Source organism: Bombyx mandarina, chromosome 04 (genome assembly GCF_030267445.1).
Source record: "Bombyx mandarina strain Sakado chromosome 04, ASM3026744v2".
NCBI classification, from domain to species: Eukaryota; Metazoa; Arthropoda; class Insecta; order Lepidoptera; family Bombycidae; genus Bombyx; species Bombyx mandarina.
In genome coordinates this window covers 13,088,664-13,106,647 of record NC_143211.1, presented here as the reverse complement: position 1 = coordinate 13,106,647, position 17,984 = coordinate 13,088,664, and the positions used below count along the sequence as shown (strand labels likewise).

Here is a 17,984-nt window from a genome sequence, read left to right as displayed (position 1 = left end):
TTGGGACACATGTTTTGCACTAGTAAACTGCCACCATGCTTGCAATCCTGCATTAATATGTCATTGCACACCTCGGTCACGTCACATCGAGTTGCGATACTTCAAATTAGACCATAGTGGTATCGCACTTTTGCCTATATAAGCTATTGCTTTTGCACTTCAGACACAGCTAAAGTCGTAAAACAGGTAATCCGTTTTAGCCTAATTTATTTTTGGGAAAACAGTTTCTAGATTATTCTACAAGTTGGTTAGCCGACTTTACAGTGTTTATACAGAATTCTTTAACCAAGACAATGAGCACACACTAGAGTCCCTTAATCTATATGGCTTCAAGCTGACTCAAATTTTTAATTTTGTTTTATTGTTGATGGTTTTGCTTTTGCGGTCAGCTTCTTTGTGGATAAGTGACTACGTCAGATTTTTAAAATCTTTTGGCCTGAGACGATCACTAACAAAAAACTGTGGAGGATCACCAAACAGACACCAATGTAGAAGGAGATCCTTACGCGGAAGTGGCATTGGATTGGTCACATATTGAGAAAGCCCGATACCCACCTGTCGAAGAGAGCACTGATCTGGAAAGTGTCTGGCAAAAGGAAAAAAGGCCGTCCCAGAACAACTTGGCGTCTTGGGCATGACGTGGGAGGAGCTAGAAGAGACTGCCGAAGACCGATGTAATTGATTCGAGCCCTACGCCCGGCAGAGGGTTATAGGAAAGAAAGAAGAAAAAGATCAGCTTCTTCTACATTACTTGAATCAACTTTACTTACTTCGTAGGCAAATTTCTTTTTCACACATTTATTTTTCAACGCCCACTAAAAACTCAGTATTCTGTCGTATGTCTTCTCTGAGTCCACAAACACTAACTATGCCAATTTTTTTTCCGGGCAAGACGGTATTTTTCCGTCAGTCGGATATTGAGTAAAATATCTGTAGGAACTCTTCCAGTCATAAAGCGAAACTAGCTTTAGGTAATTTCAATTTCCCTCGTCAAACGTTTCCCAGGACCTTATATCACATCTTCATCGTCATCTTAATCCCTATTAATTATATTGCTCTACACCCGGATATCATTTTCCTTAAAATTAGCAACCCTTTTGTGCGCACCGATTGTACGCAAATTATTCCTTTTATTCTATGTCTGAAAATACGCACTGTTGTACAAAAGGCACATTATTTCGCCTTAGAGGATATTTTACCGGACCAAACTTTGCGGTGAAACAATTTGAACAAAACCGGATACCAATGAACTGCTTATGGAATGTAACAAGTTTCTTTTAGTAGCACGACCTACTTTTGAAGCAAAATATTAAAAAAACCCACTGCTTTTTAATATAAGTAAAATAGTCTAGAAATACCAGAAATTTCGTATTTGTTAATCCAAATTATTTCAAGCTGTTGAAAGTGGCGCAATTTCAAGAATAAATGAAAGCGATTTATATGATCTCTCATCTGACCAGCACCAGAAAACCCATAATTTATTCTCACTATATTAAATTAGTGGAATGGAAAATAATTCTCTTACATTATGAAGTTTTCTGCTAAGGATAGTTATATCATCACTTTTCTCGAGTATAAATCACATAATAACTGATATTTTTATTCGTAGAAGCTTATTAATACAGATAAGTTCATACAGATGACAAACTAAGCTATTCATGAGTTCCGATTTGAAGAGTAGAATTTTTTTCCAAGGATTTTCTAAAAGTCACTATTTATAGGTACATCGGCCAGACAGACCGTCAACTATATTTTTTTATTAGATTTAATTAGACCATCACGGTTCAACCCTTCTATACTAACGATATATATACGCAAACATTTATTAAATTACCATAAAACTTAATCAACATTGTTGTGTATAAATCAGATTTCATTACGAAATGATTGACAAATTGTATTTCTTACGACTAATGAAGCAAATAATACGTTAAACCGTGTCGGTCTCGCAGCGCGTGATAAATGTCATTATGCGACATAATCGCGCGTGATAGGGATGTGCGAATTAGTGCGGGTCAGTGTAGTTTTGATGTCACTTCCTTGCTGTTTTACGATAACCGTTATCAGCGTGAATGAGATCTACTGTTATCTAATTAATTTCATAATATGAATTCAACACGCAATCTTCTAGGTAAGTATTAGGGCGTGTTGTGAGCTTTCACCGGTAGGTACCACCAACCTGGGTATTTCAACTGTCTCGGCTTAAAAATTGAGACAGCTAAAATCCTTCTCCTCAGCTATGTCTAAAATACGAATGCTTGTGTATTATGCAATGCAATTTATAATTGTGTGTACATGGTAGTCTATGGTCCGGGGCATAGTAGCGCAAGCCTTGTGCTGAAGGCGGTTTTTGTCATAGTACCATTAAGATGTGGTAAGCCCAAAAACCTATCTATCACTAACAATGAACGTCCGTAGGCTGAAAAAAAAGGGGCAATGCGAGTATTCAACAAACGAATTTTAACTGATACTAATTATGTTGCTCTGAAGAATTGTTTGAGATGATCCCCTCATCTCCTTTTTTTCATCGCACCTCCCGCCATCGGAGCAGAGTTCATTCATATCATCTGGAACCGCTGCGTTCATCGACAGTGCGTTTCCAGAGGGCTTTTTTGCCACGTACCATCCGGCTATGGAATGAGCTTCCCCACCACGGTAATTCCCGAGCGCTATGACATGTCCTTTTTTAAAAGAGGCTTGTGGAGAGTATTAAGCGGTAGGCAGCGGCTTGGCCTTGCCCTTGGCATTGCTGAAGCCCGTGGGCGACGATAACCACTCACCATCAGGTGGGCCGTATGCTCGTCTGCCTACAAGGGCAATAAAAAAAAACCTTAAATGAATAAACGGCCAATTCTCGGGCTCTAAAAAAACCAATTAGGTTGAATCGTTAGTCGTGACTTGCACCTACGTCCGGATTAGATTTTCGGGAATCAATAACTTTGTAAAAAATACTTCACATTCGGGGTCTGGGATTACTCGCTAATGCCTTTTAAGTTTTTTCAGCATTCCTAACACAGAAGGATATTGGACTTTAAGGGTGTTCAATGCGGAGACGTAGTCAAATAATTATTTTGATAAATACCATTTAAAGCTTAATCTATCTCTATAAGGGCAAAGACTATTGAATGAAGACTATTTTTTCCTATTTTTCAACGGTTTTTTTTATTTGTTGCTATTTGATGAATAGAAACGACCAGTAATTTTTTTTTATTTAATCGTTTTAAAAATGAAACTCTTTTTCTATTGTATTTGTGAAATAATTTTCTTTCTAGTTTTTTTAGTATCTATTGACCAGACTAACACTTTGTTATCTATATATTAATACGTGAAGCACCAACTTTGTATCCCTTTTTACGAAAATTGCGCGGACAGAGGTTTATGAAATTTTCCACACTTATAGAGAATATAAAGAAGAAGTGCACAATGCTAATTTTTTTTTTAAATAATGCATAAAAGATACATTAAATCAATAAAGAAAACATTACACACACTACATACCATGTATTTGACGCCCACACGCATGCATACTATTTATTGTCAAACTTTTGTTCTTGACGTCTGTTGTCAAATTGAGAATAGAATATGGTTTGTCTTTGTTAATATTTTTTATAGTGTAGTCTTGGCGAAATTTGTGATTATAGAAGTATAAAATACAATCTTAATAGTGTACAAACTTACAATTCCAATTAATAATAGTCGAATTTCGACTACTGCGGGACCTCTAGTCAATATAGTTATTCCTAGTTATTTGAAAAAACACTGATTTTTTTTGTTTCTTGCTAAATCTGGAGGTGTCACTAGTATCGATAATTATCTCGGTGCATTGTAAATAGCAAAGCGTTACTTCCTCGGGAGATTGCAACGAAAATACAACTGGGTATTTGCCAATTATTTCAAATAGCCCGTGTTGAACATGTACGCCCACTACATACTATCGTACGCCATCTTAGCGATACATTGAATGAATTTATGTGCATCACGAGATGAGTTCGTGACTAAACTACAAGGTACTTAAAATATGTACTTAATGCTTACTTAATCTCAAACTGGAAGACGTAGCGTGAGTAGGCCTCCCGCAGGATGAGCCGATGACCTATTAAGGTTCGCGGGGATCTGCATGGGTGCAAGCGGCGCAGGACCGATCTTTGTGGCTAGGCTTGGCGGAAACCTATGTCCAGCAGTGGACGTCTGTGGGCTGATAGAATAGAATCTGAACCTAGGTGATTGCGTATCGGACAATGTACAGTGAAGGATATACAAAATTTATGTTTTTTTTTCTTTCAATTTACAAATAATAACTATTCATTCAATACAAAAAAAGTTTACCCGAAACTGAATTATAATTAAATACATTACAATAAAATATACACTACACTTATGAATTAAAATCACCATTTCAATATTTATTGAATTAGCTATGTTTATTATTTTATGTGTTTTTTGATGATCTGAAGCTCTTATTTAAAATAAAGCGTCCGTGACCTAACGGGAAGACGCCTGGCTATGGCTATACGTATAGTATACATATGGTATCAAGTATCAAGTGACACAACATTGTCAAGACTAAAATTCTGGCGATTAAATATGTTCGTATAAAAAATTTTTTTTACGTCAACGACAATTTCAACAGTCACGTTCCTAGAACATTTAATTACAACATCACAATAACATTATCAATTTATATCATTGAAAACGTGATCAAAAAACACTCGATACGTCTCTAGCGTAGCCAAATTCCCCTAATTAAGTGTGTACTCGCAAGGAATTTTTTTTTTTTTATTGCCCTTGTTGGCCGACGAGCATACGGCCCACCTGATGGTGAGTGGTTACCGTCGCCGATGGACTTCAGCAATGCCAGGGGCAGAGCCAAGCCGCTGCCTACCGCTTAATACTCTCCACAAGCCTCATTTAAAGAAGGACATGTCATAGCGCTCGGGAAACACCGTGGAGGGGAGCTCATTCCATAGCCGGATGGTACGTGGCAAAAAATACCTCTGGAAACGCACTATGGATGACCGCAGTGGCACCAGGTAGTATGGATGAACTCTACTCCGGTGGCGGGCGGTGCGTTGGTAAAAACGAGATGCCGGTATCATCTCGAACAATTCCTCAGAGCACTCCCCATGGAACATACGGTACAAAATACAGAGGGAACCGAATTCCCTCCGCAAACCCAGAGGTTCCAAACGATCCGTGAGAATGGGATTATCGACAATCCGAACGGCCCTCCTCTGTATGGAGTCAAATGAAAGAACCTTGTATTTGGGAGCCCCGGCCCAGAGATAGGAAAATAATAATTAATTTGATTTCGTTCTAATGTTCATTATTATCATTGTCTAGTAATCTAGGAAAGCGAATTGTCAAGGCTTTCCTAGAAACAAACAATAGTTTTTAATATGATATTAGAAGTGGTAGAAGATACGAACAATACTAATCTAATATAAGTATCTAGTATATAATCGCTAATGAGACATTTGAGACTACCGGAATGAATATTTTTACACAACCCTCACAGAAAGTGAATTGTTTAATGAATAATTTTAGAGCTGTAATGAAACTATAAGTTTGATTTATTATCATAGATAAGTTTATTTAATTAAAAAATACTTAAACGATAACTGTTTAATTCATGTTGCTAAAATGCCGAATTCTATGTGTCATTCCATATACTACAACGGAATGATATAGTCAAGATAGCATGTCTTCTGAATGGTAATTTTAAGACCAATCGAATGAACTTAAACTCTTTAATTCATCATCAACATCCTCATCATCATCATCATCGCCATGGTCGTCTACTGCTGGACATAGGCCTCCCCCAAATAACACCACTGAATTTCGATATCAGCTGTCCTTATCCATTTCTTACTGGCCACCCCTCCAAGTCAACGCTCCACCTGTCCAAGGGGCGCCCCGCATTACGTTTGCCGGTCCGCGGTCTCCACTCAAGAACCCATCTGCTCTAGCGATCGTCGGTTCTACTTCTAGCCCTCCCGTTTCAGTTTGCCGACTCTTTTGATTTACTATTTGGCGATTGAGAGATTCCGTTCATATACACGTTCACAATTAGACCAGGAGTTCGATTGCTGGCACCATATTGTTACGCCGGTAAGAATAAGGCCATCTATCGCCGAATAGTCGAACGAATATCGAAGGATCTAGTAGCGCCCAGAACGCTGGAGAAGTACAACACCATCTATTGACAGATAGCGGAAACTACTACTAGAGATGTGGAGAATATTCTCGATAATTCTAGGGACAAGGTATCGGCTATAAAAGCGTTGTAGAGATGGCACGCAGCAGTCAGTAATCGGAACTACTCGAAGCGAAACAGCGAACGGATCACCTGAACCGAAGCGAAAGAAGCGAATTGAGAGTTTTAAAGCGTTTGTGAAGTGATTTAGGTGTTTTAAGTGTTGAATACAGTTTTAAGTTGTACTTTGGTGAAATTTTATTTATCCCGAACCCCAGCGCGTAACAATATTATTGTTTTCTCATCACAGCATACAACTGTAACTTCTACAATGTTTCAATAAGAAGATTTCACGCAATAGACAAGATGCCTAAAGGTGCACAGTAAAAGTATTTATTATTTATATAATAAATATAATTATATAATATAATAAAATAGTTCATAAATGAAAGATTTCATGCTTGATTCATTTTAAAGTTCAACAAAAACATATTTGCTATCATTCGACTCGAGGCCAGCCTTGAACGTCATAATACTAATGAAATTAAAATTTATAATAATGTTTATTACTGTTTTGTTTACATTGCCAAGATACAATTACAAATAAATTTTTATGATTTATATTTGTATTTTCTTACTGTGTTTCGTTATAAAATACACTTATGTACGACGATTTTATTATTCATTCTAAAAATATCATCTAATATATTTTAAACGAACGACAACTTGATGAGAATGCTTATTTCGTCACAAAAACACATTTTTATAAGTCCCATAGAAATATGTATTTTAAAAGACAGAATAGACAGGTTGCGCTCTGGTCCTGGGGGATTCTGCGCCGCACGCTACCGTCGTTTTAGCGCGCTGGTACCAGGAGGATGGGGCGACGCGTTGGTGGCTTTGGCCTGGTTGCCGTCGTCGCTGTCGTCGCCTAACATACTGTGGAAAAGCTACCCGGTTGGAGGTATATCGTGTTCCGACCCGGCAGGCTGTTCCTGACCCAGCGGGGTATCCCGGAACACCAGTGGCATGACCGCCGTACCGCAGAGACCGACGTCGTTGATTATAATTATCGACAATCGCCTCGGCAACCCGTTGATCGGGCGTACCCGGGGTGGCGCCGCGAGTCTGGTTGTAGCGTTGACCGCGTGAACCCCTCAACGCTGACTGGTTTTCGACCGCGGGCGGATGTCGAACGTCAGGAGAAAGAGTACAGAGGAGTCGTTTAGTGGGTAGGGCACGACATTCCATTCCTTTGTACCCGCGGTCCGTTTCCAACATCTGCGGACCAGCCCCACATACCCGCGTACCTCATTTGAGAAACTCTTCAAATGGTATTTCTATTTTTTTCTTGCTTACACCGGTGAACGAACTCACGGACCACGGCCCACAAGATGCTAAGTAGTTACCTGAGCCCGTACACTTCGCGTACTTATGGAGTTTCCCAAAAAATATATGAGGACTTTACCAAACGAACTTGAGCATATTTTAAATGAACGAATACCATTTTCTTTTTATCAGTAGCTGCTAAAGTTTTGTCATAAACAAAATTTGATGCGATTGCGTGATGAGAAATAATTCTTGGTACGAAAAAGTCTGCGAAGATAAGGTCGCTAAAACCCCGAAAGCATACACCCTCTAAGCCTATTTTCATTAAGCGGCCACAGAAGACAATGTAATCTTTTATTCATTCCACGATTATTTATACTGTTCCCGTTGCTTGTCAAAGAATAGTCGAAGTTCTTTTATCGTCTGCTTTGTCCTGTCTATTTATCCCACAAAAAAATCAGACGTTCTAGGTTGAAGAGCGAGACAGCCGCTATATGTATGTATATATAATAATAATAATACATACATACAATTCTGATCGGTAATTACTTTTTTTTTTCTTCCTACCTAAGCTGGTAGCCTGGAGCGGCTATTCCAGCGTAACCATAACTAGTAGGTGAGCTCACGGGACTCAAACCTGGCGACGATGCTAACACGAACCCTAGCAAGAGCCGTGCTTCGCAGAATCTACCACCGGATCGGAAACGCGACCCACTGAGAAGATCCGGCGAGAAACTCAGTGGGCTGTGTCTGGGAGTTAATTTACTCGTCGAGCCCTTCGTCGCAAGCGACGGGTTCGACGAGAACGGTGACCGGTGCTTGAAGTACCTAGAAGCACCGTTAGTGGATCGGGGGGATCCGAGATGACGTGTTTTGGGCGACGTCGACTGCTTTCCATTCTGTCCCCAGGATCGGGAATGTAGTTACCGGCGGCCACGATGAGAGGGTTCTCGTGTCGTGCCGCTTTATTGAAGTGGCGCATCGACGCCGACTGCAAATACTTACTGACGGACTCTAAGTCCAGGTCGTCATGGAGGTCGACCTTCCTGACGAACCACGGGGCTCCGACGGCTATCCTGCAAAAACGGGATTGAATAATCTGGAAGGATTTTAAGTGAGTGCAGGCCGCGTGAGCGAACACTACACTTGCATAGGTCATGACGGGGCGTATGCAAGTTTTGGTAATTACTTAAGACCAGATGAATACTGGCATATACATCTAATACAAAATACATATATCTTTAAAGACACTCGCAAAATTTTGTATTTAATAATTTAGCTTTGATAATTAAAATATAAAAAATTAGTGTTATTTATCACTTTAGTAATAATTCAAAAATAATCGATAATAATGTTATTAATAAACATTGCAGTAACGAGATTAACGATTATTCAATACTGATATTTTACTCGATCAGATAACTAGTTTATTATTAATCTATAGGTACTAATATTATAAAGCTGAAGAGTTTGTTTGTTTCATTGAACGCGCTAATCTCAGGAAATACTGGACGAATTTGAAAAATTCTTTCAGTGTTAGATAGCCCATTGATTGAGGCAGGCTATATAGGCTATAGGCCGGATGTATAAAGCGCCGGCCTGCCAATGCGCGGCGGCACAGAATAAGAAGAATATCTAGAAACACCCAAATCACTTCAAGATAGACTTTGAAAATGGTAGATTTTTCTCGATTTCTCCAGAATCCCATCATGAGATTCTTCTGATCCTGATTATTATAGGACCATTCGGGAAGTCTGCTCTTTCAAACAAAAAAAAGAAAAAAGAGTTATCAGATCGGTTCAAGGATTCTCGATAAATCGGCGAACATACATAGATAAATAAATGGTGGTCGAATTGATAACCTCTTCTTTTGAAGTCAGTTAAAAATAGTGATTTTGGTACCTTAAATAGCTCCTTAACATTCTATTATTCAAAAATATTGTCACCTTCTACGTAAATGAAGTCGCGGGTAAAATTTAGCGTTATCCCAAAGTAATTATTCCACGCTGACGAAGTTGCGGCAAAAGTTACTATACATTATAAGCTGCGAACATGTGAACTGATTAACTTTAAGAAATATCTTGAATTAGGCAGTATACATAGGTAGTATACTAAAATCCGGTGCCTAATTATTTATTAATTTATGAATCTAGAGAATTGAATAAATCACAAACTACTATATCGTGCAATGTACGTATGTAGTGCTGGCATACAATTTCCAATTAACTAGCAGTCAATGTCAACGTTCCGTGTCGTTCAAATTTGTTAATTTTCGATCAGCTTAACAAACGAATATTATTTTTCGTTTATTTTGATGCAATGTTTCATTGTGTCTCGATTTCAGGATTTTTTTTTTTATTGCCTAGTTGTGTGGACGAGCTCACAGCCCACCTGGTGTTAAGTGGTTACTGGAACCCATAGACATCTACAACGTAAATGCGCCACACACCTTGAGATATAAGTTCTAAGGTCTCAGTATAGTTACAACGGCTGGCCCACCCTTCAAACCGAAACGCATTACTGCTTCACGGCAGAAATAGGCGGGGCGGTGGTACCTACTCGTGCGGACTCACAAGAGGTCCTACCACCAGCATAAAAATTTGTCCAAACAAAACAATATATTGAATTCCATTACGATGTGCACACATAAAACGAACGTCAAACGACTACTAAAGTAAGGTCAATGCAGTTTAATCGCCTGACCATTTATTCTTACTAATAGTACAAGTACATTCAATTGCATGATCACTAAATGAACTGCACGTGTATGTATAATATGATACTTGTGTATCGTTTAGCTTACCTCCCAGTGGCGTCAGAATGCTGTTTCCATTATTTATAATTTATTATTAAGCTATTGCATAGATTTTATCGCGGGTTTTGAACGCGGCGACTGAATCAAGAAATTCCGTTACGAAAATAACCTGACACCCCCACTACGCCTACTATGTAGCTCGCGTTCAACACATTCACACGTTGCGCTTGTGTAATGTTTGTGAATAAGCGCGTGGCGTGACGTCACACTGCATGCGCATCATGAAAAGTCTGCCCATCTCTCTCGCGCGCGGTCTAGCTTATGAGTGTGAAGGGGACAGTTAATGTTTTACTTTTATTAATGTTTAATATAGCGTGGTCTTGTTTTATTAATATTTTAATATTAAATTATCATTGTCTAATTATAATTGCATAAGTTGATAGAAAATGCTACTACACGTGAAGCGTTTAAGACGAAGGTTCGAGAACTGTTTCTCAGAGAGTTAGCAGAGTCGTCTAATTGATAATATTTGTTTATATATGTTTTTATATGTATATATTTATATATATCTATATATTTATGTATATGTATTTATTTCAGTACTATGTATTATGTATGTTATATATACACATAATATATGTTTAAGTAACATCCCCTTCACACTACACCTACCAAGCTTCATCTCTGCACTCCCCTAAGGTAGACTGTTAGAGAATGCCTATGGCATTAAGTCCGCCTTTATACTTTCTAGTATAAGAAGTTATAAATAAATAAATAAAATGCTATGCAAATAGCTTTACCGCGGCAGTTCCCGAGCGCCACACGTTTTTTTTTTGTATAGTTTTCATTTCATATCTACTGTACTGCACAAACTCAATGGAACATAATTATGTATGTGTTAGATGAAAAATGAAAGTGGTTGAGCATTTTTACAGAAATGAATAAGTATTTGCTACATACGTACGACCTACATCCTAATAATTTATAAACAGTTATTTGTATTATTTCAAGTAATTTCTGTTGTCACTAGGAGCCAGGACTGATGGATAGCGCCGTTATGCCTATTTCTGCCATACGTTTGAAGAATGGCGAGGACATCCGAAACTACGACCTCATGTCTCAAGATAGATGGCCGTGTATTGAATATATGTCATACCTGTTGATGACCACATGTATTGTCATACCTATGGGCTCCATTAATAACGCTAAATATGTAGATGAGCCGTGAACATCGACCGATCTAGTGCAATAAAAAAAACTATTACCTATATATATTTATAGGATGTTGTAGGTGTAAAAATCAATTCAATTTCGATTCTCATATTATCAACAATTCATAAAATCGTTTTGTATAACTAAACGTTATCATTTCAAGTTTCGCCTCGAATGTGATCCCATATATTTTCTCCTTAACTAAAGTATAAAACCTAGAAATGTGCGAACAATGGCAAATTTATTCCGAATGAAATATCCGGATGAAATTGACTAGCACTTTCGCGTCATACGAAGGCCATTGCGGCACACATTTAGTCCCAAATAAATGAGGATATATAGGAATTGTTCGAGTTGGCAATGTCATTTACTTTTTGAACTAAAGATAGGGGTTCTAGTATTAGTATTTTCCGTATCAAATTCGAATTAGCTTGAAAATTTGTATGCTGTTTACATGGTTATTGAAACGTCTTCATCGATTGCTCTTAAAACTTATTAACATTTTAACAAATTATAATGTTGATAAAACCAATGAAAATTTAGAGTGGCGTCCATAATTAGATATCAAAGAAGTTTATGGTCTACTGAACCGTGCATTAACAGCGACAAATAAAAAAAAATGTCCAAGGGCCTTACTATTGTTCAGTCTTATCTACACCATTACTAAACTATAAATCGTCATAATACTGTTACAAATCGCTCTATTGTTCACTTGACGCTAGTAAATTTCATACAGTGTTTTCTTGTTGGGAAGCCAGTGTTAAATTCCTTGAAAACATTAAATCAATCATTATTAAATCAATACCTTTAAAGACACAAGTTATGCATGCGATTAAATTATTTTTCTATTTTTCATAGTTATATGTTGACATTAAAGTACAAGTAATTTATGTTATCAATAGATCGATTCATATTGTTACAGCTCGATAAATTTGTTGACATCGTGATATATACTCCTCACATCTATTACAAAAAAAAAAGATGTTTCGAAACTCTGGTGACTCTCTGACTTTTACTGGTGGTAGGACCTCTTGAGAGTCCGCGCGGGTAGGTACCATCACCCTGCCTATTTCTGCCGTGAAGCAGTAATGCGTTTCGGTTTGAAGGGCGGGGCAGCCGTTGTAACTATACTTGAGACCTTGGAACTGATATCTCAATGTGGGTGGCGCATTTACGTTGTAGATGTCTATGGGCTCCAGTAACCACTTAACACCAGGTGGGCTGTGAGCTCGTCCAACCATCTAGGCAATAAAAAAAACTCATAATCAACCCTTCTAATTTATTTCCTAGACACAAAAACGCCAAGTCTCATTGAAAATAATAGATTATAGATTATCGGCTAAATTAACTGATAGCATACCAGATAAAAGACCAATTGTTACAAAAAGCAAAACGTGGAATGTTACTACGTCCGAAGACAAATAATGTTTTTTGTGCAGATAATTAAATAATTATTACAACGTACAATCCACGACTGAAGACGCCATTACGACTCATCGAGTATTCGTAAATAAGCACCCGGTCCTTGAATTCAACCTTGTACTCGATAATGGATTTAATATTATATTTACATTTAAACCACTGTTATAGGCTTACTACGGCTATATTACGTGCTTAAGTAGTGATGGCACGATGAGAGAGCCCTCACGAGCAACCACCACGCGATCCTTCCTATTTCTGCATTCCTTACTGGTTGTAGTCTTTTTTACTGGTGGTAGGACGTCTTGTGAGTCCGCACGAGTAGGTACCATCACCCTGACTATTTCTGCGGTAAAGCAGTAATGCGTTTCGGCTTGAAGGGCGGGCCAGCCGTTGTACTGTTAAGAGACCTTAGAACTCATGTCTCAAGGTGGGTAGCGGCATTTACGTTTTAATGTCTATGGGCTCCGGTAACCACTTGTCACCAGGTAGGCTGTGAGCTCGTCCACCCGTCTAAGCAATAAAAAAAAGCAATTAAATATAGGTTGCTTGAGATAATCGTTGTACGACACAATTGTGACTTTTACTTCTCGTGCCTTGGTGTACCACTCCCGTTGTGAAGTCTATGTGGTCCGGTTACCACTTTAGTTTGAAAAACACCAAAAATGGAACAAGCAAATGACATAAATCAACCAAATAAATACATATCTACCATAACACTGATGCTTACCATATGCTTCTTTTCCCGTTTTACTGGGCATACCTCTCTGCCCAGTACGTCTTTCTGCGAGTCTTGTATTCTGTCCCAATTAAGGTAACAACCTCCTTTTTTTAATAGGATTTACTAATGTTTGTGGCTAAGACGCGCGATCATTAGACCAGAAGTTAAACCTTTTTAGGAATTCCCCTCAATTTATATTCCTCATAAATCTGTATCATGAGCTCTACTTAACTGAAAGGGCGAAATATCGTAGAATAATTCGCAAAATGACTGTTATTTTCATTATCTAATAAAGGTCAAGCCAAAACGATTGGAAACAATTTCTTCAAAAATAAGGAAGTGGGACAGCGTTAACATTTCATGCTAATGTAACACTTCATTGCACATCAAGCACTCTTCATTGAATAATGACACCAATGTTCACAATTACCATACAAATTCTGGAATTACTCACTTTGCAGGAAATCACATTCCCTCTAAAATTTCATAAAAAACTTTAAAGGAAATATCGCAGAAGTACATCAGTGGATTTCAATTAACTTTTCAACACACTTATTAGACTTATATCTAGTTATATTCATCATTAAGCGTACTGATTTTAATTAACACACTTTATAAGGCAACATAGCTATTTCAAGATCAAAGCAAAGGTAGTGATTCCGATAAAAACCTCATAGAATCTTTTTACGCTTGCTGACATTAGGTCAAACATTATGTACTATAAATAGATACTAAGTAAAAGAATTAGTATTGTGTTTAACTTATTTCTTAATTACGTTTTCTTAAGTTATTTAGGATAGTCGTTTTCTAGAAATAAGAAACAGTAGATGAAAAGGCTTATACAATATTATTAAGAGTTTATTTTATAAAATCAAAGTAGTTACCAACCTGAAACTTTGAACATGCCTTATCAAAATACTAGATGGAATATTAAGTTAATCCTTTATTTAGATTATGAATAACTTTCCAGGAATGTTAACGAGGAGCCTAATTAACATAGATAAAACGATTCGTATCAAAATTTATCTTAAGATTTTACGAGAACATTTTCATTAAATTTTAAAGAAACTTCTTAATTCTGTTCGAAATGAAATAAGCACACAGTAAACTAATATATTTAGTGAAAATTTTTCCCGAATTATGTTTCTTAATAGACCGATACGTGTGAAACCTACATAGGTACCCGATCCTGTGTACCGAATGGTAAACAGTCGACTTCGCCCTAAACACGTTATTACGGATCCTCCCGATCCATTAACGGTGCTTTTAGGTACCTCAAACACCGGTCACCGTCCTCGCCAAACCCGTCGCTTGCGACGAAAGGCTCGACATACAAATTAACCCATAGACACAGCCCACTTAATTTCTCGCCAGATCTTCTCAGTGAGTCGCGTTTCCGACCCGATGGTAGATTCTGCGAAGCACTGCCCTTGCTAGGGCCAGTATTAGAAACACTCCGGTTTGAGCCCCGTGAGCTCACCTACACGTCAAGGAGAAGCTGAAATAGCCTCTCAAGGCTATCAGCATAGGTAGGGGAAAAAAAATGAAACCCACGTGAAAGTAGCTTGGCATCTAAGTACCTCGACAATATAAAGGGCTCACTACAAACCGCCTAGCTTATTATTTATTTTTTTGTCTCCTCAGATCTGATTAATGATATGGGATGACAATAATCTGTCTATAAATTAAATTAGTATACAACCTCAACTTCCTCGTGTTACTTTTCTCATCATCCTTACATAGACCATAATAACGGCAAGATCTGTTGTGTCCGTTTGTTTAGAATTCATTAGATACGTTAATAAATAATGAAACAGAAACATCCCAGAACTGTCGTAAAACTTTGCTGTCTGTACATTATGTAACAAAAGGGAACCGTGCCTTTTTCTTATGCACAAAGTTGAATGAAGAGGAAGTATCTTTGATGTTGGCGCTAGTTCTATTGTTACTGTGTTCCATTGTGTACTTTCCCATACATCGATACCACCACAAAGAGTGTGCGCCTATCATGTTAACCTACTTTTGTATGTATGTCTTTGACGCTATTTACGCACATTAGTAAATGTCATAGTCTATTTTTAAACTATGTGGAAATAAAATATTTAAAAATTGACAATAATAATTTAAATTCTCATAATTTAATGGAAATGCAGGAAAAATTTGTACACAATCTAATACTAGTTTTCTAAATTACTTATCCTACTCACATCCATCACTATATTGTCATTTCAACCCGTCTTCGGCTACTCGGAGAATTTCGTGACGGTGGAATCAAAGGTGGTGCTGATCTTGCAATACCTATCTATATATAAAATTCTCGTGTCACAATGTTCGTTCCCATACTCCTCCGAAACCGCTTGACGGATTCTCATGAATTTTTTTATGCATATTCAGTAAGCCTGAGAATCGGCTACTATCTATTTTTCATACCCCTAAGTGATTAGGGTTGTCCACCCCTAACATATTTTTTTTATTTTTTTATAATTTTTTTTTGTTATAATGAGGTATTATGTGATTGAATGAGGTTTTGTTATTTTTATTATATATCCCCTCATCGTTCACAGCACTACATACCTCTTTCACTCATTTACCACATCTTTACACACTTACAATAAGTTAGTTTTTTTTTCTACACTAGAAATTCCCTAGAAATCTTATATATGACAAAACAATGTTTGCCGGGTCAGCTAGTAGATATATAATATTGTCATTACCTTTAAAGAAAGCTAAATGATCACACTGAAAGTATTATTATTATAGTTGATCGAAATACAATACTTTTTCTAAGTAAAGTTTCTTGTAATCTTCAAACCGTGTTCGCTTTGCATTAAATCTTGTTTTATTTTTTCAGCCGATGGGATGACATACTCTTTCGGCGTTTTTTATACGGAGTTCCTGATATATTTCCAAGAAGGTAGCTACAAGACTGCGTGGATTGTCTCCATCCTCGTTGGAGTCACCTTAAGTTCAGGTAATTATTTTACCTGTATATGTGTGTTGTAATGTGATGCTCGTACTTGAATGCATTAACCTTACATCGCTTTGAAATAAATTGTTTTAAGTGAACTTCACCATGTTTATTTCTAAAGTATCATTATGGTTCAAAACAATAGAATAAAGGCGCTGTTTGTTTGAGAATATAATGTATACATTATGTACAATTATATTGTTTTATAGTAATTAAGTTCCTTCTAAAGACTTAATAAAACACAACGAACTTGGAAAACCAGAGTCTTGTCTGACTCAACAAGCAAAGGTCAAATGCATACAGATAATAATGCGTGTTTAATATTTTTCCATTGAATGAATCGTTTCTGAACACATACAGTATTTGTCAATTTGATGATTGATTCATTTGCGGAAAATATTATATACCTAAACCCCCATTAATTGGAAACACGCTAAGGTCAGCATAATATGACGGGCTCATAAGGACTCGCATCCAGTGGCGTAAAACAATATAAAAAAAAGCATAATATGACAGAGACTTTCTGCCTTTCGACGTTTACCACAATATAAACATAGAAACAAACAAGAATCTTATTAATAACGGCAGGGCGTATTATTTGCCCCCAAGGGTACAATTAATGATATGTACAACACATTTCAACGCGAAATACTCATGCGTTCCAATTCGATAAGTGGGACATCCATTGTACAATATAATTAAGAGTACGACTATATGTTTCAATGTTACGCAAACAAACACAGTAACACTTCCCCACTGAGTTTCTCCGAAGTTTCTCGCCGGTTCTTCTCAGTGGGTCGCGTTTCCGATCTGGTAGTAGATTCTGCGAAGCACTGCTCTTGCTAGGGCCAGTGCTAGCAGCATTCCGGTTTGAGCCCCGTGAGCTCACCTACACGTCAAGGATAAGCTAAAATAGCCTCTCAAGGATATCAGCATAGGTAGAAAAATAAAGTAACAATGCATCATGAACAAAATCGCCATCTTTATGATTTACCAAAATAAACGACAGTAAAGTCATAATTATTATTGAAACATTTGCGGTCCGTACCAATCCCGATTCTGCAGGATAGCCGTCGGAGCACCATGGTTCCAGAGGAACGTGGATCTCCACGATGACCTGGAGCTCGACCCCGTCAGTAAGTATCTACAGTCGGCATCGCTGCGCCACTTTGAGAAGACGGCATGACATGAAAACCCTCCTGTCGTGGCCGCTGGAAACGACATACCCGATCCTGTAGACCGAATGGTAAACGGTCGACGTCGCCCAAAGCACGTCATCACGGATCCTCCTGGTCCATTAACGGTGCTTTTAGGCACTACAAGCACCGGTCACCGTCCTAGTCGAACCCGTCGCTTGCGACGAAGGGCTCGACGAGCGAATTAACCC

At 37.8% G+C, this 17,984-nt stretch overlaps 1 protein-coding gene across 3 annotated transcripts in view; it reads left to right on the top strand.

Annotated features, from left to right (window-relative positions):
* Mct1 (Monocarboxylate transporter 1) overlaps positions 1–17,984 on the top strand; it is a 51,964-nt gene that overhangs the window by 29,908 nt on the left and 4,072 nt on the right. For all 3 annotated transcript variants that reach the window (XM_089727095.1, XM_028176442.2, XM_089727096.1), the window contains one exon: positions 16,481–16,600. In XM_089727095.1, coding sequence (XP_089583221.1) covers positions 16,481–16,600 — 120 coding nt within the window. The remainder of the gene's footprint in view (positions 1–16,480; positions 16,601–17,984) is intronic.